Below are 24544 nucleotides of genomic sequence, written 5' to 3' on the forward strand. Positions count from 1 at the left end.
AAAGAAAACTCTCGAAACCTGATATATTGTTGACTAAGGTGATAGTGTTGACTATGGGTGTGACGCCAGCATATTTTCGCCAGTCAGCACCACAGGATCCTTGATGTCACCAATTGCTATCCAATCAACACCTGATAGATGAAAAGGCTGAGGCTTAAAGACGCCGTACCTGCTTTTCATTTATTTATTTTTTCCTACAGCCTACTGACTGTAGCATTAGTCGCAATACAGAAAAAAGATATCCAAAACATTTATTATATAACGTATAGTAGTTTAAGAATCTTTCAACATTAGCTAAAAACAAGTAAAGAAGTCCTAGGTAGATCTGGAGGCAAAGTATCCTAACACGGGGCTCACAAAAATCTACGAGAGTAATACATCCCGCCTCCGAAAATCCTTAGCTAGTGACTGACGGACACGGCCGCTCCAAGATATGCTTCTGTATCTAAAAGTTTTATTTATATTACAACAGTTCTTAACTGAATTAGTGTGGTATTTATTCTTCTGCAGGCAGTGCGAGTGCCGTTATCGAAAGTAGGAAAACTATTCTGTTCAAGGCGTTTATACGAGAGACACGTCACACTCACACGGTATACCTGGGACTCAGTACCACTCAAGAAGCGGAAGGGTGAAGTTGTCGCTCCTCTTGCTCTGCTTGCCACCAGTGAGTTTTTCTCTACGTCTAAAGCCATGAAGTTATTTTGTATCACAGTAGCGCTTGTCGGCATCATGGTGGCCAGGTAAGGACGGTTGTATTTTTTCCTAATGTTTTAAGCCCTTTAATCCATTTATGTTAACTTATATTCTTCCTGTACCAGACTATTTCATTAAGCTCTGGGGAGACTTTCCAAACTCAAGGATTATGAGCAGATTCACTGTTGAGAGGAGAGAGGGGCTCTCAAACTGAATAAAGGCTGGTATAAAAGTAACTGCGATTAACTTATAATGCTGTAAGGAAAATGTTCAGCCGTTTTCACATAGGTATAAACTAATTCATGAAGAAATGGACAGTTATGTTGCACGACGAATATACAATTTCGTTATTTTTTTTTTTACAATCATATTATCTCAAAGTTTACTTCATATATCATTATCTTATGTTTTCCCTTCATTTCCTTTTCATTATTGATATCTTTATAATCTTGTGTACTGCGTAGTGGCCTTCACTCTCTCCAAACTTCTCCTTCAACCGTCCTTCCCCTACACCTCCCCACCACCTTCCCTCCTGCACACCGTCTCTCTCTCTCTCTCTCTCTCTCTCTCTCTCTGTTAAGCCGGTGATGCAGTGGAGCACATCCAGCCTACAGCTGGGAAAATCCGGTTTCTAGTCCCTGTTATCACATCCCTGGGCAATTGTGTTCTTGTTTTTTTTTTTTATGCCATTATATACTTATCATTAACACCGGGAATCAAGAGGTATACTGAATTGTTGCGTGACGTGTTCTAGGGGAAGCTTGTGACTTGGCATAAATCTACTGTCTGCCTGAATGGCTTTTCTTCGGTCGATAGGCATTGTTCTGAGCTCTCTCTCTCTCTCTCTCTCTCTCTCTCTCTCTCTCTCTCTCTCTCTCTTCTTCTTCTTCTTCTTCTTCTTCTTCTTCTTCGTCCTGAACGAAGCAGGACCATTTTTTCTGGGGAGAGAGAGAGAGAGAGAGAGAGAGAGAGAGAGAGAGAGAGAGAGAGAGAGAGAGAGAGAGACTCACTACACAGCGAATATGTAAGACATTGTAAGCCACTCAAAATAATCGGGTACCCTAAACTTTCGCCATGTAAAAGGTAAATACATTGAAGATTTTCTTGTAATAACAAATTTTCTCCATTTTTTATGAGGTTCGTGTTGCCAGATACCAAACAGTGATCTATCTATCTATCTATCTATCTATCTATCTGTCTATATATATATATATATATATATATATATATATATATATATATATAATATATATATATATATATATATATATATATATATATATATATATATATATATATATATATTAGCACAGTACAAGCTTCTAGATTACAGTATATTGTTTTCAGCAGTGAATGACATGAAGGAGTGGGGGCAGCGTAATCTATCTATTGCCAGACGCCTCAATCCCGTTTTGGGTGGCCATAAACAAATCGCCTCCAAGTCGCCCTGTCCCCCGCCATTTCACTCCCCTGCTCCCAACTCACACCCCCCTCTCTCACATACCTCTCCACCCCATCCCTCCATCTCATCCTCGGCCTCCCCCTCCCTCTTCCCCCCTCCACCTCACTCACATACACTCTCTTCGTCAGTCTTTCACCCTCCATCCTCTCCACATGTCCAAACCACCTCAGTGTGTTCCTCATAACGCTTCCTATCACATCCACATCAACACCACAACGCTCCTTTATATCCTCATTCGTCAGCCTGTCTCTCCATGTGACTCTACAGGCTCCTCTTAAATAACTCATTTCCACTGCTCTCACTCTTGACTTGTGTCCTTCCAACAACGTCCAAGCTTCACTTCCGTACGTTAGAGTTGGTATCACAATACTGTCATGTAGTAATTTTTTCACTTCCATGCTCACTTCCCTGTTTCTTATCACTGCTTTCAAAGAACCAGCAACCTTTCTTCCCTGCTGTACCCTTTCAAGCACTTACCCTCCAAACCTCCATCCTTACTCATCACTCTACCCAAGTACTTAAACGTACTCACATTTTCCAATTCCCCACCATCCAACCTCGCTGTACATTCACTGACTTCACCTCTCTCAAAGACCATCACTTTACTCTTCCCTGCATTCACCTTTAGATTCCGTTTCTTACACACTCTCTCAAACTCATCCACCAAGCCTTGCAGCTCCCCTTCGTCTTCACTCAACAACACAGTATCATCTGCAAACAACAGTACAGGGAGTTTCCAAACACTATCCTCACTCACCAGGGCCACTCCAACATCCACTACCCTACCTTGTACCTCTTTTATTACCCCATCCATGTACAGATTGAACAATCATGGAGACATGACACATCCCTGTTTCAACCCAACTTTCAAAGAGAAAAATTCACTTAGTTCACCATCCACACGCACTGCAGCCTTCGCACCATCGTACATACTCTTCACAGCATTCAACAACTTCCCATCTACTCCATATATTCTTAACACTTTCCACAATCCTAGTCTATCCACCCTGTCATATGCTTTCTCCAAATCCATGAAAACCGCATACAACTTCTTTCCCTTCTCTAGAAACTTTTCCACTAAAGATCTGAGAATGAATATCTGATCTACACAACCTCTTCCCTTCCTAAAGCCTCCCTGTTCTTCTCCAACTAATTTCTCTGTTCTTTCTCTAACTCTGTCAATAAGTATCCTACCATACACTTTTCCTATTATACTAAGAAGACAAATGTCCCTATGATTACCACACACTTCTTTTTCCCCTTTTCCTTTGTACAAGGGAATAATTATACCTGACTTCCAATCCTCCGGGACTCTACCTTCCTCCCAGGCCAATCTGCACATCTTCCACATCCACTCCACTACTATCTCTCCCCCATGCTTCAGCATTTCACCACACACTCCATCAATTCCTGGGGCTTTCCCTGATTTAACTTTCTTCATTGCTTCCACAACTTCTATCCTACTGATTTCTTCCTGTCTTCTCACCTCCCTCCTTCTCCCAGCCATTCCCCAGCCACTTATACTCGCATTACTTCCATCCTCTACGTTCAACAATTCCTTAAAGTGTTCTCTCCATCTGCTCACTTTTTCTCCCTTCTCCACTAGTAATCTACCATTTTTATCTTCCACTCCCCTGCTAACTTCACTTCCACCCTGTCTTACTCTTTTCACCTCTCTCCAGAACATTTTCTTACAGTCCCTCCACTTTACACTCAATTCCTTCCAAATTCCTCATCCACTTTCTTCTTACTCTTACTAATCTTTTCACCTCTCTCTCTCTTTCCACATATAACTCTCTCTTCCGCCTCTCAACCTCTTCCACGCCCCTATTTCTCATCCATTCATTGTATGCTTCCTTCTTTTGTGCCACAGCCTGTTTCACCTCTTCAGTCCACCACGCTGTTCCTTGCACCCCCCTCCGTCTTCTCTTCCTTCCACACACCACATCACATGCTGCACATATTTCTTCTGTAAATATTCTACACACACCTTCCACGTCCCCCATCTGCTCCAATTCATATTTGCCCAATCGTTCCTCCACTTCTCTCTTATACTCTGCCTTTTTCTCATCCTCTTGTAACCTTTCCACTCTCCTTGCAACTACTCCTTCCTCTCGTCCTTCCCTTCTTCTATTCCTCCATCTTACTTGAACTTTAATTCTGGCCACCACCAAGTAGTGGTCAGAAAGTCCACTCCCCCAACCTCTATAAACTCTTGCATCCAATATACATCTTCGCATCCTTTCATCCACGCACACATAATCAATCATTGCCTTCCTTTCATTCAATTCACCACCCACCCTTCTCATCACTCGCCATGTATACCTGTGGATCATTTTATGCCTGAAGAGGGTATTGGCTATCACCAACCCCCTCCCAGCACAAATGTCCACTAACGCACTCCCATTCTCATCTATCTCAGCAGGCACACCCCACTCACCAACTATTCCATCCACCTTCACATTCCCAACTTTACCATTCATATCACCAATCAAAAACACTCTCTCATTCCTTCCAAACTTTTCCATGCACACTTCTACATTTGTCCAGAACTCTTCTCTCACTCTTCTAGCACGATCTTGCATTGGCGCATACACACACACAATCGCCCACATTTGTATTCCAACTTTCAACTTTACCCACACAATCCTTGATCCAACTGATCCATACTGTCTTATGCTCCTCTTCCATCTTTTACTCACAACTATACATACTCCTTCCTTTGCCCTCTCATTCTCACCTACTCCTGCACATATACCCCATCCATACTCCCATTCTCTCACACTTTCTCCTCTCCATTTTGTTTCAGTTATTCCACATACATCCACTTTCGCATCCTCAAGCACCTGGACAATCTCTGTCTCTTTCACCTCATCATTTGCTCCCCTTACATTCCAAGTTCCAATTACAATGTCCTTTGTCCGGTCCTTGGTCATCATCGTTTGGTCAGTCCTTGTCCGAGGCTTATTGTTTGTTTTTTTAGTTAGTTGTTTTCCGGGGAGGGGCAGCGTAATGCTTTATATTAAAGTAGGGCTTCATCCAACTGTAATTTTAAATCCTCCTATTGACAACACGGTCAGTATTTACCTATAGGTTAGAAATACATCTCATAATAAAGGAGCACGCAGAAAGGGCAACACTCGCGCCCACCAATTGATCGTTGCCCTATAACCTCGACTTCAGACCAATCGCTGCCGTGATAGAGTTACAGTACTTCCCTTTTGTTTGTTCCTTATCACTTCCAAAAACGTTTCATTAAACCGAATCAAATTGTTGAGTTGGCCTCCTGTGACCTCATCTTTGTTCAAATCCTCCCTTTTCTGGCTGACCCTTAGTCCTTCTGCCAAGTTTGGTCTAAACCGGTTGAAAATTAATTGAGTCGTAGAGTCGAATATCTGACCTTGTCCTTAGACCTTGATCTTTGACGGATTCTTCTCGAAATCGAATCGCTTCATCCATACTTTACCTTGAACTGTTCGATAAGGTTGTCTAAATCGGATTGATAATCTTTAAGCCAACTTTGTCATGTGACTTGACCTTTGACCTTTCCCTGTGACATTGTCATTTCACTGATTTATGATAGATTTTATTCTCTCTTTACACAAATCCACAAAGCTGTACTCATATCATATAAAAATTGCTTAAGTTGACCTTGCCATGTAGCCTCGACTTTAGACCCATTGTTCTAAAAAAAAAAAAAAAAAAAAAAAAAAAAGCTGTAGGTCAGCTCCCTTGCTGACCATAAACACTTCCACCAAGTCTGGTCTAAATAAGGTCAACATTGTTTTAGTTATTTTGTTCACACAGACCAGTTGAAATTTGACCTTGCTCTGAGCTTCAACTCTGAGTCATCGATTATTCTTTAAACTAATCAGAACTTCCTACATTTCAATAGGAAGTCTTATTATTCATGTCAGTATTATTATTGTTCTTATTTTAAAATTGCGATTTATCAAAGGCTATTTGGCATAGAACCTTCAAACCTGGTCAACTTGGTCGGACAGCTGTTCGTTGCTTTTGGCCAAATATTGTGGCAGTCTGTCAAACAGATCTCCGGATATTGCCCTGAACACAAAAAAGTGTCAGCCATGCAGTCCCAAGAACCGTTTAAGCTAGGAATCTGAAATTTTACTACAATATAGCTGTGAGACGGATGCAGTGCGGAAAGGAATATGGTTCCAAGCCGTTGATTATTAAGATTGCCTGGGATTTAAAAAAAAAAAAAAAAAAAGCTCAGCTTCTAGTATGCAATAGTTTTGGGAAGTTTATCTTCATCGAAATTGTCCTTGGATATATTTACGGTGTTCTAGTTCACTTTGTTCTTGCCTTACCATCAACCCTTGCATCAAGTTTGGCCTATATCGGATAAAACTATGTAATGTTGACCTTGCTATGTCACACTTAGCTTTGTGACCTCAACCTCGGAGTTTGTGTTTAAAAATATTATAATAATAAGTGAGCTTCATGGCTGGCTAATCTTCAAGTCTTCTTTTAAATTTTAGGTAAAATTAGATCCCAACGCATTGAGTTATTTTTGACACACACACACACACACACACACACACACACACACACACAGATGAGCTCGGATTTTATGACACTAAAATTACATTTTTACTGTCCACCAGCGCAAACATAAGACAGTGTCACAAATATCTTGGCTCAAAGTGCTGAAATCTGTTTTACTTATATTGCAGTAATCTTTTGTTTACAAATTCTTGAAATAAGCTTGGCTTTAACCTGTAGAATGGTTTATTGCATCAAGCTACTTGTCGTCCAGCAAATGGAGGAAGCATATCTTGTTTTGCCACAGAAATTTTGTTAATGTTTTGGAAAAAGAATTTTATACTTGTGGTCATCGCACAATCACGTTAAACTTAAAATTCAAGAAAGACAATGTTAAGGTCATTTATGATGAAGTGCAGAACTTCAAGAGGGCTATTTTTTCACAGTTAAAGACAAATGTCAGTCAGTTATTGAAATTCCATTTTCCCCTCATTCGGTATCATTGATAAATGAAAAATATTCATGGAGATTCTGAACAGAGCAATCAAGTTGTGTTCCACCACACAATGGCAGACCTGAGAAAATATTCAGCCCAAATGGTGAAATACTGAAAGTAAGCAATGCTTGCTTGAAATAAAAAAGTGCATAAAAATTATAATACCGCAAGGAATCAAAGCAATAGATATGATGGTATCAGAGAATTTAAAAAAGTAAACACAAAAAAGTAACAATAACCATGAATCACACCTTGTTATTACCACTAAATTCAACTCCAAGGAAAGTTTCACCTATAACAGAAACGCAGAAGAAATAATACTGCCAGCAGATCCATTGGTCATAGACTACTATGAGCAAGCTGAAGAAACTCTCTTTGCATCTATTTTTACAGTAGAAAATAGACTTACAATACCTCCGGCTTCTCCAGTTCTTTGACTATAGGGCTGTATAATTAGAGACAGAGGGATGAACTGCTTCCAGTCAATACCTGGACAAGAGAAGGTATTATCTGCAAATACTGAAGTGAGTACAAAAATGAGAGCCTTTAGCTGAACTTTCCAACTTGTCATAAAGCACTGCTTTGATGCCACTCAGGTGAAAACTAGCCAAAAAATAAATAAATAAATAAAATGACAAACAGCTGCGAGAGCTAAATCTATTTACCCAGATTTTTTAAGACTACGTAGCCGTGATGATTTAATCGCAGTATAGTACTCTAAATCTTCAAGGGACATGATGGGCTGTAGAAAAATGCTTCGCTGTAGATGGTCAAATTATAATGGAAGTATGGAGCATATAATTCTCGGCAAACATTAACAGTTACATAAAGCTAAGCATTTGGCAGACATTAACAGTCACATAAAGCAAAGCATTTGTCCTGCAATGGGGTTATAAATACAAGAAAAAATTGCCCTCTGATGTAAACTGTGATAGAGTACAGTACTAAAATTTTAAAATCCCTTGGATAAGTATTTGACTTCTAGTCCCAAACTAAACATGTTGACTACAGCATTATACATCTCTGATCTATAAGATTTCGTGCAGTATTAAGCATGGGGGGTGCAAACACAACATCATTGTACACTGTACGACGATGTTCATGATATCATTTTCCTTTTCAGAGTGAGCAAGTGTAGAGCATGATTTTCGTTTTTTCTTTCTAATGTAACCTGTGTGCTCCATGTTAGTTTTTTTTTTTTCCCTGCCGGCTTCGGCTGCAGAAAGTGATTGATAGAGGTTGCCTTCCTGCTTTCCTGTTCTTGTCTGACTCATAGATTAATTGTTCTAGCTGTTATCAATTCTGTCACAAATAATCTCGGGAAAGTCAACAGGTCTGTTGTTGTTTCCTTTGTACTCGTTTGTGCTCTCTCGCCTTCCTCCATTCAACTTCCTTTTCCCTAAAGATCTACATTTCTCTCATTCTTCCCTCTTTTCCAGCCATCCCTCCCCATTCCTTTTATCGTAAATCCATCAACTGAGCGGGTAATTAACAATACGAGTATATTCTTGCTGCTGCCATATTTAGGAAAGACCTCTCGTATTGGGATCATTAGAAGATATATACTGTTTCTAACCCATTGCACAAAGTGTTTTAAAGTGAACAAAAATTTCTGTTGGCAGCAAGTAAAAAATAAAAATTACGTCCTTGGTCAGATAAGTCTTCCTCTCTCCCGTCTTTTTCTTTCCACTCCTCTCCCTCTCACCCACTCATCTACCCCGCTCTCTGCCTGTCACACTTAAGAGGGTATCACACGGTACCTGAAATCATGGTTTGCCGAAGAAATCGTGGTAACCGCCCACGAAACCGTGGTAGCCGATGAGGATTTCCTTGGTAAAACTGGATTCGGTTCAAATCCATTTCTGCCGACGATTTCTGGTACAAAACGTTTTCTCTGATACCAGGCGAGCTGAATGGAGAACTTGGAGGATATACCGCAGTATTTTGTTAATTTTTTAAAAGTTATAATTCCCTCCTAGAGTGCCTATTACTTTTCATTATATATATATTATGAATTATGAAAGCCTAAATAACCTTTTTATCGTGCACGGGTGAAATTGGGGAGCGGATACAGCACACCACGCTGGGTGAAGGAGTATTGTATGTATCTCGCCGTTCATTCAACACTGCAGATATGATGGCATCTGGGCACACAGTATGGAAAAGGGCTGCTGAAATCGCCCTCACTGAAAAAATAAGGCCATTCACTTGTCACGAGAAGCAGCCGACTTCTCGTGGTTTTGGCCGCCGCAGCTCCTTTCTTTTCAAGTGTCACCACTGCAAGAGCTAATGCAGCAATCACTCTCCCCTCAGCAAATTCAAGAAAAGCCATGTTGCGTCTGATACGTGTGACTCGTGTGAGACGGTGGGACAGACTCCGGTTTGCTTTGTTTATATTTTTGCCAACCGTCGGCGGCGTTCGAGGAACGTGTGTAATAGGGTTTGTGCCTGGTTCCAGCAAACCAGGAACGCGCTCCATCGGCAAACCATGATTTCAGGTACCGTGTGATACCCCGTTTACTCTCTCCCCTCCGTCTTTACTCTTCTCCCTCACTATCCTTCGTTCACTCACCTGGCTTAGCTCTTCTCTCCCTTTCCTCTGTCTGTACCTGACTTCCCCCCCCCATCTCATCTTTCTTCCCTCACTCTGTCAATTCATGTCTTACCTCCTCCTTGCCCACGAATCTTTCTGTCCCCAGCTTATCTTTTGTCTAATTTCTTTCTCCTTCCTCTGCTCTTTTTTTCATTTCCCATCCACCCGATTCTTTCTCCCTCCAACTTCTATCCCCTACTTCTCTCATCCATCTCTTTCTCTATCCTCTACCCTCACACTTACTCTCATCCCTCCTTGTTGCTCCCTCCCACCGATTCCCCCTTCCTTTCTTGCCACATTTCTCTCCCTTCCTTCTCTTTCAAACTCCCCTACTCCCTTTTCTCTTTTCACTGTTACTCTACCCACTTGACCTTCATTCTGCTCTTTTCCTTTTCTCTTTTAATCTATCCCTTTCTCTCCCTCCTTTTCTCCCTGCCTCACTATCTTCTCCCCATCTTCCTCTCTCCACCTTCACTCTCTCCCTTTTGCCTTACTTCTCCATTCTAACGTCACATTTCTCACCAGCACCACGGCTCTTAAATGCCTCGCATGTGAGGGCGAAAACAGATGCCCAGAGCCTCCACAAGACTGCCCTTACGGCACGGTGAAGGATGTGTGTAACTGCTGCCTCGTCTGTGGCAATGTAAGTAGACTGGTAGGTCGGCTACGATAGGTAAGCATAGAGGTAGGCAGGTAAAGACAGCCATACTTCCTTCTTCTCCTCAACCTAACCACCCCCATCATCCCTTTCTTTCCCTCTCACTGCTCCCCTTTCCTTTTACCTTCACTTCCCTTACCCTTTCGTTCACCCGACCCTTATCCTTTGTCCTATACTTTCTGCAGCATTATATTACTTTAGTACAGACGTGGAGTGTTTGATACTTAGAACAGAGATAACATTTCTTGTATATAGTTCATTGCATATAAATAGTAACGTTATGAGTTTCAGCCAGTCGTAGCACTAATATTCAACCAACCAAGTGATCGCTGGCGAATTTGATTTAGTTCAGAGATGGCTAAAAGCGAATATTGTCGAGGTTAGTTCCGGAGCAGAGACCTTTGTTTGACTGTTATGGCGTCATGTATATATATATATATATATATATATATATATATATATATATATATATATATATATATATAATCAAGTAAGACTACCGCAACACACCTTTGGCATGAGTCGAAGACAAAGGCTGATGAATGTTCCAGCCAAATCCACCACCACACTCTTCAAAAGCAGCAAGCATGAGCACACATACACGCCTAACATCGCGACGATGTACCTGTGCCCCACACACCCTCCACTAAGATCCCTAAAATGACATATGGCACTGGACTCACTTTCGAGGACCATGGATAACACACATCAAGACTTAATGTACTTACAGAGGTAGACTTTGGCCAACAAAAAGAAACAATCTCCCTACACTACAAACCGTACGTATCAGATCACTGATACCCTGTCTGACATGGACCTTCATCCTATCTAACACCAACGACAGTACCTTGCAGACCATACAGAACAAGGCTTTATGTATCATCATTGGCTGCATCAGTACACAGTTTACTTCCACTTTGAAATTAAATTCCTCCCTGTAAGAGAATATACTGATATGAGATGAACATAGTTCTATGTGGCAGCCTGTGCTAACACACAACACCTCTGTTATTACAAGACAGATCGTCAAAACACAACTAGGCACATAAAACAACCATCGCACAATCATTACCAGACTATCTTCAACGACACTCCACCTTCAAACATTTCAACATACTTATTTTCAAGCGCAGGGCACTACAGCACTTCAGTGAGACCACTATACAGACCTCCCCTCCTGACATCAACCATTAGATGTATGCTTAATAAATCTGATCTAATTCACCTAGCTAGGCCTAGATCACGACATCGCTCAGCTCTCCTTGTTACCAGAATAGATCCGAGTTGGGAAGAATTACAGATGACATGTACCTTCCGTGTAAAATACACCTAGATGACATAGCACACATACTGGAGCAGTGCTGCCTCTTCTCAAAGAAGGAATTCCCATTTCTCCAATCAGTTTCACCCATAGACTCCCATAGTTATTAGATGTGGCATTTCATAAAAATACAAACAAATTATTTACAAAATTTTTAGAAAACTAGCATCAATTTTAATGTAAAACTCCTGACCTTTTTTTTTTTATGTCATGTTTCAATAGGTTTAGGGTTACTAATTTATTCACAGAATCTTCCTCTTCTGTTTGTGAATTTATGTCAAATAAAGAATGTTGATTATATCCGACGCCCATGTGAAATTTCTCAGACATGCACATAAACGAATTTATACCATTCTTTACATACAGGGTGTTTCAAAAATAGTGTTCATAATTTTATGAATGAATAAAGTAGGAAAATATGAATATACTTTACTATGTGACATTTTTGGGAATCTGTCATATTTACCGTGATATTACATATTTTATGTTTAATAGGAAACTTTAGGGGATGAAAACGATCAGTAGCTTACCATCACCTCAATACCTTTACTTTTTCATAATCTTGTGTACACTGATGTAATGTACACTATTAACGAAACCTACATAAATGTGAACCTGAAGCAGCAAATCATGTTTGCCTCATGGGTTTGAACGAAGCTTCGTGATTTGAAGGTACTGTGAGAAGGTGAGAGAAATAAGGATGTACCGGCAGTCTTAAGTCAGCACCGGACATGGAGCCATACACGTCTGCAGAGTACACATACATGTTACTTACGTTGGGTGCAGCAGGAGGAAATGCAGCTGAAGCAGTAAGGATGTATGGTGAGCGATATCCTAACTGGAGGCAACCATCTCGGCCTACTTTCCTCCGTGTAGAACGACGACTACAGGAATATGGCACACTGAATCTACGTGCAGTAAACAGAGGAAGGCCTCATGCTGAGCACCTGCTTGATGTAAAAGAGGGTATTCTCAACGCCATCGGACATGAACCATGTACAAGAACACGTCGACTTGGTGCACGATTCGATGTGGCTCATGTATCTGTATGAAGGATTGTAAACAGACAAGGCTCGTACCCTATATCATCACCAGCCCATCCATGCTCTGACCGAACGCGATTATCCCCAGTGAGTGGATTTCTGTCGGTGGGTTCTTACTCATGCGAGGGAGAACAACGGTTTTCTTGCACATGTTTTGTGGAGTAATGAGGCTGTGTTCACAAGAGGTGGCATTCTAAACCAACATAATACACACACATGGGCAGCAGAAAACAAACATGTAACAACAACAAGGGGACATCAAAAACGCTTTGATATCAGTGTGCGGGCCGGTATGCTTGGTGATCGTCTAATCGGACCCTTCTGCTACCACAAGAACTTACAGGCAATGTGTACACAAGATTTTTTCAGGATGACCTCCCCATACTACTTGAAGATGTGCCCCTTAGAACACGTACGCGAATGTGGTTCCAGCATGATGGGACTCTACCTCACTTTGCACGAGGTACAAGGGATTCCTTAATGCTATGTACCCTGACAAGTGGATAGGCCACGGAGATCCCACCACTGCCTGGCCACCTAGATCACCCGACCTAACTCCACTTGACTTTTATCTCTGGGGACACCTGAAGAGCAGGGTGTATGCTACACCAATCAATACTCTTCAGGAACTGTGGCAAAGAGTTCAAGAGGCGTGCAGAGAAGTAAGGAATGCTCCAGGGGTATTTGAACGTGTACGCCAGTCACTTCTGCACCGAGCCCAAGCCTGTATCAACGAAGGAGGGAGGGGGGGAGGAATTTCAAGCACCTATTGTAATTTTGTAGTGTACAATACATCGGTGTACACAAATGTATGAAAAAATACAGGTATTGGGGTGATGGTAAGCTACTGATTGTTTTCCTTCCCTAGAGCTTCCTATTAAACATAAAATGTGTAATAGCACAGTAAATATGACAAATTTCCAAACATGTCACATAATAAAGTATATTTATATTTTCCTACTCTATTCATTCTGCAAATTACGAACACTGTTTTTGAAACACCATGTAAATCAAAATTTGTAACAGAACACATGCATTTTTACAAAGGAAGATGATTCCAGGGGACCCCGATACATTTTAAGTGGACTCAAACGTGGCAGATTTCCATATTAGCAAATGCAGCGTGCTAAACATTGACAGAGAAAATGAAAAAAAAAAACAGTGTAGCATAATCTCGAAAAGGTAAATCATGAAATGATTTAGAAATTATAATAAATTATCTGCAACCAAGCAATGTATGGAGACTGTAATAAAAATAATTTCAAATTAAACAGATTCATAGGTAAAACATTTTTGTATAGATCAGAAAATATCTTCGTCCTTTAATAATTTTCTAGTTCGTTCACAGAGTATTAGGTTCTATAGTAGTAGTAGTTGTTGTTGTTCCCTAGGCAGTGTGACTGAACACCCCCGAGTCCCAAAGGAAGGCCACTGCCGAGACCGGAGTTTCCCAGAGCTCTCAAGGAGTGGTTGTTGTATTGTTGGCACAGGCAATTATGTGCAATGTAGTCTTCCAAAATGTACTTAATAGTATGATTTCCTGTGTTGCATCCTGGACAGGCATCAGAGACTGAGTCATCCAGCCCTTTCTGATAACTCAAGAGGGCTGGATGATGCCCACATCTCAGCCTGGCTAGGTGAACCCTGTCCTCACGAGGGAGGTAGGATTCAGATGATGGATATCGGGGGGCCGTGCATGCAGCTGTGTGTTGTCTTTGTGTGGCTGAATGGAGCTGCAAGTGATCTGAGCATGGATATGCTTCTGGAAGCTGACTTGAGGCGGGCGAAGGGTTTGGGGAGATGACAGTATTTGTGTATGATATCGTGTGCTGGGTGTTATTCGGCTGTTCCTTAGTGTGTGTGGATGTGCTGCTATGTCTGACTTGGCTCGTATCTCTGACTGGGGTAAAAATAATATGGTTGTTTTTAATGCATCCAAGACTCAGTTCTTACACCTATCAACCCGACAAAATCTTCCACAGGTATACCCACTAATGTTTAATAATATTCAGCTTAATCCTGCATCATCCTTGAACATGCTTGGGGTTTCATTTACTCGGGACTTATCTTGGAAAGATCATATTACATCTCTTGTAAAATCTGCTTCCAAGAGATTGGGTGTGCTAAGCCGACTCCGCTCTTTCTTTACCCCTGCACAATTGTTGACTCTATACAGGGGTTTTATCCGCCCCTGTGTGGAGTACAACTCTTATGTGTGGGGAGGCTCCCCACATACAGCTCTTCTCAATAGGGTGGAGTCATAGGCTTTTCGTCTCATTAACTCTCCTCCTCTTACTGACTCCCTTCAACCTCTGTCTCTTCACCGCACTGTTGCATCTTTATATCTTTTCTATCGCTACTTTAATGGTCACTGCTCCTCTGAACTGTCTGTTTGCATTCCTCCACCTCTACGACGGGCGCGTAGCACCCGTCTGGCAGCAAACTCTCATCCCTTTTCTGTCCAACTCTCTAATGCAAGAGTTAACCGTTACTCCCAGTCTTTCATTTATGCAACAGGTCAGCTCTGGAACTGTCTCCCTCTGTCTGTGTTTCCTGCTGCCTATGATCTCCAGTCTTTCAAACGCAGTGTGTCCAGGCATCTCAAAATGATCGGATCTTGAATTTGGCTCTCTATTGTATTTTGTTTTTCTCTTGGAGGGAACTATTACTGCGGGCTCATGGCCTTTGGTTCCTTCTTCCTCGCATAAAAAAAAAAAAAATGTAGTGTAGTGGATGGTGTGGGTTTGTGGAGGCTGCAGCAAGAATTTGTGTGCCTCTCATATCTAGATGATCGTTGCCTTTGAGGACTTTGGTTTCTTGGTGTAGGTGGTCCGTAAACGTAGTAGCTGTGCAGCCTGTGATTATTTTTAGGGCCTTGTTCTGCATGGTCTGTAGGGTGTCGTAGTGTATTTTAGTGAGGTTAGACACCCAAGCAGGGCTTGCATAATTCAACACTGAACGTATATATTGTTTGCATACTGTAGTGGTGGTTTCTTTGTTGAGTCCGAATGTTGTATGGGCAAGTGACCTTAGGGTGTTGAGTCTTGGTGTTAACTTATAGTGTTTGTGATGTGTTGTTTATATGACACTGATGTATTGCATATTACACCAAGGATTGTTTGTGTGTGTGTGGTATGGGGGTGTTGTTTATGGTGAGGTGAGGAATGTGACTATGTTCTGCTGTCCAGTTTGTGAGATGGGTCACTGTAGATTTGGCTGGGGATATGTTGAGTCTGTTTGTGGTAACCAATCGTGCAGTGTGTTGAGGTAAGGTTGGAGGATGTGTGAGGTTGTGTTTGCAGTTTGGTGTGTACGTGTAAGTATTATGTTGTCTGCATAGGAAGCTATGTGTATCTGTGGGGTGTGAGTATGTCGTGCATGTATTGGTTAAAGAGTGTAGGGAACAAAACAGATCCTTGAGGGATGCCGTTTGTGAAGTTTCTGATGTTCGATGACTGACCAGCAAATGTTACATGTGCACATCTGCCTGCTAAGCAGTTAGCCAGCCATCTTCTGTGTTATTGTGCATGTTTGTGATGAATATTTTGTTTGTGAGGTTGTGGTGGGGGATGGCATCAAAAGCTTTGCTAATGTCTAGTGTGACTAGGGGTATTCTTTGTGGTGGCCTAGCTGAATTCATGCCATCAAAAGCTCTGTAAGAAGAGTGTTTGTGGAGTGTAGCGGCCTAAAACCGTGTTGTGATGGGGCTAGGAGGATGCGAGGTGTTACTAATTGTAATACTAGTCTTTCAATGACTTTGGAGAGGGTGCAGAGGAGTGTGATGGGGCGGTATCAGGAAGGCAACGTGGGGTCTTTGTTGGGTTTGGGGATAATGATGATAGTACCATGCTTCCAGATGTTTGGTATTATTTTGTGTGAAGGTGTAGTTTGATATGCTGGTGAGTGCTTGTATTCCTTGTGGTCAAAGATGTTTAAGGTAAATGTTGCTTATGTTGTCAGGGCCACAGGCAGGTGAGTGCTTAAGGTTGCTAATGGTGTGCTTCGTCTGGTTGTAAGTGAAAAGTGCGAAGTCTGGGTCTGTGGGGAACCGTCTCTTGCGTCAGATGACACGTTGGTCGTTGCAACGGGGGTTTAGATGACCGACGTGTGAAAAATGATTGATAAGAGTGTTTGCTTGTTGTTTGTTTGAGGGTATGGTGTCTGTTGTTGTGATGGCAGTGTGTGATTGTGTTGTGGTGCTGTTGGAGAGTGTGATTCTGTTTAGTGTTTTGTTGAGTTTGCTGGTGTTTGTTTGGTTATCAAGTGTTTGGAGATAATTATTCTAATTTAGTGTTTACTGCTCCGATAATATTTGAATGTTGTATGTTTGTATTTGTTGTATGGTGTCTACTGTATGAGGTGATGGGGAGTGTTGCAGTGTATCACACTGACTGATGAGGCCTTGAATAGCTGGTGTGAACTTGGGATTGTGTCTTTTTCTGTTGCTTCAAAGGATGTGTCTTCTGTCTGTGTTTTTATTAATTGTATTGAAAGTGTGCACAGCAGTGTTGATGTTTGTGATGGGTGTACTGTTTATCATCATCATCATCATCATCAGGACCTCCTTTCTCACACTAGGGTAGGGTGAGGAGTACACAATGTCCAGATAGCCCAAATCTGCCCAGTCCAATAGGCCACACTCCCACTCACTGATCATTCAAACACCCGGAATCCTGGCTCTGTCGGATACGTCAAAAAACATTCAACACGTTCTGTAGCTTCACGAAATCGTATCCGATAGAGTCAATCCAGACGCTGCCATGTTAAAAAAGGGTGCCAGAATCCCTGATCATGCAGTTCTCCTCACAACATTCATCCAGCCACCTCAATCTCTTGTCAGTTCCCTAGCCTCATCGACTTCCAAACCTCTCTTCCTCACACATTCATCCACCATATCTCTCCACCTTCTCCTTGGCCTACCTTGCCTCCTCCCTCCTTCGAATTCGCTCAGATATACATTTTTCACCACTCTGTTGTTATCCATTCTCTCCACATGACCATAACATCTCAGTACTTTCTCTTCGATTCTTGTGTCCACCGACTTCCTCACTCCACACCTTTCACGAATCACATTATTTCATATCCTATCCACCCTCTGTATTCCATTTACATTCCTCAGCAGTCCCATCTCCACTGCTCTTACTCTTGACTTTTCATTTTCATGCCACACCATAGTCCCACATCCATATTTTAAAGCTGGCACTAACACTCCTTCATGTAAGCCTCGTGCAGTTGCAACACTCAAGCTTCTGTTTCTTATCAAGGCCTTCATTGCACCAGCAACTTTTCTTCCTTTTGGCACTCTACTGTCAACTTCTTTTGCACATTTTCCTCTCTTTTCTATCACTGTACCCAAGTATTTGAACTCTTTCACCAATTCCAGTCTCTCTCCATTTACTGTTACATCGCACTGGGAGTCACCTTCTCTCTCAATAAACATCACTTTACTCCTTTCTATATTTACTCTCAAGGCACGACGCTCACAGACATCAGCAAAACTCTGCACTAGCCTACCAAGTTCTTGTCCGGTATTTGCAAGCAGCACTGCATCATCAGCATACAACAAATTTAAGATATGCCAGCCATCACCATTCATTACCAACGCGATCCCTCTTTCCATTACTCGTGCTTTTACTTCTCTCATCACCCCATTCATATATCTATATTGAACAACCATGGGGACATCACACAACCTTGTCGCACACCCACTCCGATCGTGAACCATTCACTTAGATGCCCATTAACCCTTACACATGTTTCACTACCATTATAAAAATTCTTGACTGCACCTAGCAGCTTACCATCTACACCGAACGTGCACAGAACTTTTCACAGTCCTTCTCTGTCCACTCTGACATATGCTTTTTCCAGATCCATGAATGCCATAAACAGCTTATGGTCCTTCTCACAAGCCTGCTATATTATCTGTCTCACTGCAAATATTTGGTCCACACATCCTCTGCCACTCCTAAAGCCACCCTGTTCATCACTCACTAGGACTTCTGATGTCTCTCTTACTTTCTCTATAATAATTCTTCCGTATACTTTCCCTACCACACTCAGCGCACTTATGCCATGGTAAGTCTTGCACTCACTTCGCTCACCTTTATTTTTGTACAGGAGTACAATCACAGCCTTTTTCCACTCTGCAGGCACAGTTTCATTCCTCCATGCCTTCTTACATATCTCCAACAAGCACTTCATTCCACTCTTTCCACTACACTTAAGCATCTATGCATACACCTCATCAACCCCAGCTGCTTTCTCATTTTTCAGCCGCTTCACAGCACTCTTCACCTGTGCGAGTGTCACGTCTCCTGGTACTGCATTCCTTCTCTGCACGCCCCCCAAACCAATCATGTTTACAGCCGCTCTGCGCTCTCTATTCCCATTCATCAGGCTTTCATAATATTCTTTTCATCTGGTCATCTCCAAGGGTTAATAATCTACCACCTACATCCTTCACATCATGACATTTCTTTCAGCTTTCACTTCTACGATTCCGCACCTCTTTCCAGAATAACTTTCTATTTTCAAAGTAGTTTGCTTTCATTTTTCTTCCTAGATCCTCATTTACCTCTTTCTTTTTCCTCTTCACTAGTCTCTTTACGTGCTTCTTGCTCTCAGCATAATCATTTCTTATTTCAACTGAACCCCCATCCTGTAACTACATTAGCCACTTCTTCCTCTTTTCCTCTACTGCACTCATTACCTCCTCATCCCACCATGCCGTACCTTTTTTCTTTGTTGTTACTCTTGCCACACCAGACACCGCTTTAGCATTCCTAACTAAGCAATCCCTATATGCATCCACAGGCTGTCCAGATCCATTTCATTCCAGTTCAGTAATTCTAACTCCTCTTCGACTTTGGTCCAGTAATCATCTCCCATTTCTTTGATCCTCAGCTTCTCAACTTTCAGTCTTTCTCCCTGACTGCTCCTTTCTCTCCTGATCCACCTTACTCCTCTCAGCTTGATCTTGCATACCACAATCATATGATCTGACAGACCTCCACATCATCCTCTCACGGCCCTCGTATTAGCAACCATTCCCATCAGCCACCTCTCTACGAGCACATAATCAATCAGGCTTCTTTCAACACGATCCCCGTTCCCTCTATCTATCTATCTATCTATAGCCCGACGCCCTAATCCCGCAAAGGGTGGCCGCAGACAAAACGCCTCCAAGTCACTCTGTCACCCACCAATCGACTACCCTCCCCCCAACTCACCCCCCCCTTCCCTCATATACCTCTCAACTCCATCCCTCCACCTCATCCTCGGTCTACCCCCCCCCCCTCATCTCACCTACATACACCCTCTATACCAAGTATATTTACGTGCATCTCTGTGTTTGAAATACAATTTTCAAATGCACAACCTCCTCTCCTGACGCATATCTTTTAGTCTCTTCCCATTATCATTTTCTCCCAGTACTCCATAACAACCTAGTGTGTCAACCCCTGTACCAGTGCCTACTCTTCCATTCATATCCCCCATTATAATCACCTTGTAGCTCCTGGGCATTTCTCCCACTACTTCACCCAGCTCATCCCAAAACCTGTCTTTCTCTCTCTCACTCCTGTCCTCACACGGTGCATATGCTACAGTTACTGCCACTTTCACCTTCTCAAACTTGACCTCGAGCTGACACATTTGTAGTCTCTCATTCCACTCTGCCACACCTCATTCATCAACAAAGCAACTCCTTCCTTGCATCTTCCTCGCCCATTCATTCCTGATCTTATACATTTCACACCCTCCCACTGCTCCACTTCGCATCCTTTCATCTTCGTTTCACACAATGCCATCACGGCATATCTCGCACTCTTAAACACATTCACCACTTCCACCCTCTTGCTCTCCTCATTCACACCTCTCACATTCCACATGGCCATGCGAATCTGCCCATTTGGTTGGGGTCCTGGGAAGGTATTGGGCCCTCCGAGGCTCTCTGAAACGACTGCCATGATTGAGTGATTTTGGATATGGGAATCTGGGAGACACATAACTTTGCCAGGAACTCCGGTTATATAGTTACCACCCAGCATAGTAAATGGTTTCCTGGGTACAGGAAACCATTTGGCTTGTCACTCAGTGTAGAGATCATATGGCACCTCTACATTGAGTGAGTGGATGATGAGCGCCCCCATCTACCACTGTTTAATGTTTCAAAATGTTGTTCTGTTTCATTTGTGAAGGCCTCCCAGTTGGCTGTCATATAATCAGTGTATGTGTGTCTGTGACCAGCTGGGGTGATTCTGGGTTTGATAGTGATGATGATCGGGAGGAGGTCAGTGCCAAGGGTTTTGACCACTCTCCAGGATGTTGTGGGGGCGAGGTTTGGGAAGCAAAAGGTGATGTCTGGGGATGATGGGAGGAAGAGGGCTTTGTGTGGGATATGGGTATGTTGATGGAGATTGTTGAGGATGAAAAGATTATGTTTGGGATTGTAGTACCAGCCCCCTGTCTGTGTCAGGGTTGTTGACGTGCCAGGCCGACGCCTTGGCTTTGAAATCATCACCCAAGATGATATTGGTTATGATAGTGATGTGGCGTATTTGGGGAGAGTAATTGTGTGGTACTGTGGGGGATGATTGGAGGGATTGTATTTATTGGCGATTGTTTTGTGTGATTTGTTACCAGTGTGTATTTTAATTGACTGTATTTCCGTTGTGGAGTCATGTGGGGGGAGAAGTGATTTTGTGTGTGTACAAGTATCTGAAAAGTTGATGGATTGGTGTACCATGGTGATGAGTTCACCGCCACCTCGTCGGCCCGGTCTTGTCTGATGGTGGTGAAGTTATGAAATGTAGATGTTTTTTGTGTTCTGCATAGTTTTGTTTCTTGTAAGATGGCAGAGTGTATCTTTTGTTGTTTGATGAATTGTGTGAGTTCTTTCTTTTTGGTGTTTATGCCATCTATGTTTATTTGAAGAATGTTAATGTTGTGCGAACGATGTGTGTTGGGTGCTGCAGCACGGGGGGGAGGTGGGGGCGTGGGTGGAGGAGAAGGGGTAGAAGATTGTGATAGATATACAGTAAGAGTTGGAGTGGATTAGATTGGAGTAGAATAGGAGGGTTCGGGGGATTGGATGGTGTGGGAAGGATTGGTGGGTTAGGCTGAGGAGGTGTGGAGGGAGTAAGAGAGGGGCTGGTGTGGAAATTAGAGTGGGAAGAAGGAGCATTAGAAGCAAGTCAAGGTGTTTGTGTAATGTTCTCTGGAATCAAATGCTGTGCAGGTGAAATGGGTGCAGTTCTTGCAGGAACTGCACTAAGAAATGACCGACAGAGAGTTATTTCTTGGTGTGGAAAAAACTGTGTTGTGGTGGGAGATCTGGTACTGTCCCGGGCGACCGAAGCCACTCCAAGGTTCTCAGGCCCCGTGAGGGGCCGGAGGGGTTTGCGGTGGTTTGGCCCCCATGCTATCCTCCTCCTCCGCTTCGACAGCCTCTGGGGGGTGGTCCCACGGAGAAGATGCCACCGCTCCAGGTCCAATTCATTAGTTTGTCACCATGCTATAAAAACAGTATATAGCAGCTAAGTTGAAAGTACATTAAAGGGTAACAAAAAAGTATATAGATTTAGAACGTTTGAAATAGCTGAATCTGTTTACCTGAATTAAGCCAGAGTACGAGGGAATATAACGTAAGTACAGAAAACTTTCAAAGTAAATGCTGCTATGACAGTTGAAAAATTCTTGACAGTAAATAAGTTGAATTATACGAAATTAATCATCTTAAATTTCTCGGCAAATATTTCCAGTCAAATGAAGCCAAACGTTTCTTCTTTAACAAAATTACAAACACATGAAACAAATTTCCCTCCTGCGTGGTAAGCTGTGATAAAGTACTGACATTTAAAAATCTCTTGGATCAATATTCCACTTTTAATCTCCAGCTAAACATGTTCATTCTTGATTAAGAAAATGTCTGAAGTATAATGTTTTCTGCAATACAAGGCGTGAAAGGATACAACCACTTAACATGGCCACGTGTACCATAGCTGATGCTAACATGATGTCACGTTTCTTTACAGGTTATGGCAGTGTAGGCATATAATGTCCATTTGCCGCCTTCTATGAAATTTCCGTAACACCTTTTCTATTCTGCATGGTTCTCTCTCTCTCTCTCTCTCTCTCTCTCTCTCTCTCTCTCTCTCTCTCTCTCTCTCTCTCTCTCTCTCTCTCTCTTTTCCTTCCAGCATCCACAGGAAGAGTTTGTGGGCGAAGACTAACCTTTTCATTTTTCTATCATTTTCCTTTACTTAGAGAATAGATACCTTTGTTATAACCTACCCTTCAACAACAGCCTTGAAGGGACACTGTACATTGGTTGCAGCTTGCTTTCTCTTGCAATTTGTACTCCTTTGAACTCCTTTCATCCTGCATATTCTTCTGATCTCTTTCCTTACGCGTCATCTCTTTTTCCTTCTCACCTCTCCCTTTCATAATCCTCTCGTCTCCCCTCAGGGCCCGGGAGAGGAGTGTGGGGGTGTCTTTGGACTGAAGGGCAGGTGTGGGGACAATCTGGAGTGCCAAGATGAGGTCTGTGTGGAGGCAACGCAAAAATGTCAATAAATCGCCTTTTGAGGATAGAGTTTCCTGATGTATTGGACAGCTGTTGTTAACTGCTGAAATGGATACCCGTTGCTGAAAAGGACTTCCCTTCGCTGAAACAGACGCCTGTTGATTAATTTTATTGTTCAATAAAATCATGTTTTTATTAGTGAAGTTTACACCTGTTGCTAATACTACTGCGAAAACTGACTCTAGCCTCTAATATTTGTGTCTTATGATGACTACTGCTCAAATTTAGGTCTGCTGATCATTACTGGTGTTGCTTATTTGTTGTGATTATGAGGTGACTAATATACCTGCTAATATGAACATGTGATTTTGAAATGGACACCCGTTACTGAAGGTGATACTCATATCTGCTACTGATAATATATATACCTGTTGATTTCTTGCTGTGACTACCAGTGATTCAGTGGGAAGAATACCTATTTAACCTGCTGAAAATAACACCTGTTTGTTTAGAAAATATAACAGAGTAGTACCTATTAGTAACTGGGCACAATATTAAATATTATATGCAAAACTACCTCGTACTGATTATCCAATGAAACAAACATCGCCAGTTATCTCCTGAAATTTACACCTAGTGATTATTATGTAACTTAAACACCGGTCATTACCTAGTGAAATAATACCTACCAATAGTCAAGCAAAATTAGCATTTATTGTAGTCCGTTTGATCTCGTCTGAGAGCTCCCTAACCTGTATCAGCTCAGTTAATGGGCATAATTATGTAGTCAGATTAAAGGATAAATTTGACTAGTAACAAAGGAGGCTCATTCCTACCTTATAGCTAAGCTCCATCAAATTTCACACAACCATGACTAGTTATTCAAGTTATTAGAGTGGCCTTGGTTCCTCGCATTAAAACAAACCTATATTATTATCAGGTACAATAAACATCGCAGATTTCCTGGTAATTGAACACCAAGTAATTACTGGGTTAAATTTTCGGTATACCATCACTAATTATCGGGTACAAAAATCACTATTATTACCTGCTAAATTAACGCATACTAGTGACTGTAAAATGAATATCAAGTATATCCTGCTGTAATAAAAATGCATAATGATAAATCGTGGACAATCATTACGTCTGGGAGAAAGAAATTAAAAATGCTGTTCATGACGGCCTTGGTGGTATTATTCCTCTTGAAGCTGAGATTCCCTACAACAGGCTTGTGTCTGGAGGTT

General features: G+C 42.0%; 1 protein-coding gene across 1 annotated transcript; it reads left to right on the forward strand.

Annotated features, from left to right (window-relative positions):
• Positions 1-622: 622 nt before the first annotated feature.
• Positions 623-24540, forward strand: LOC145395399 (single insulin-like growth factor-binding domain protein-2). Its single transcript, XM_080269006.1, has 3 exons — positions 623-740; positions 10276-10393; positions 23243-24540. Exons 1-3 carry the CDS (start codon positions 691-693, stop codon positions 23348-23350), a joined length of 276 nt encoding a protein of 91 aa, XP_080125132.1. The 5' UTR covers positions 623-690; the 3' UTR covers positions 23351-24540.
• The last annotated feature ends 4 nt before the right edge of the window (positions 24541-24544 follow it).

Source organism: Coenobita brevimanus, chromosome 4 (genome assembly GCF_032717465.1).
Source record: "Coenobita brevimanus isolate Jiangsu-jjx chromosome 4, ASM3271746v2, whole genome shotgun sequence".
In the NCBI taxonomy this organism is placed as follows: Eukaryota; Metazoa; Arthropoda; class Malacostraca; order Decapoda; family Coenobitidae; genus Coenobita; species Coenobita brevimanus.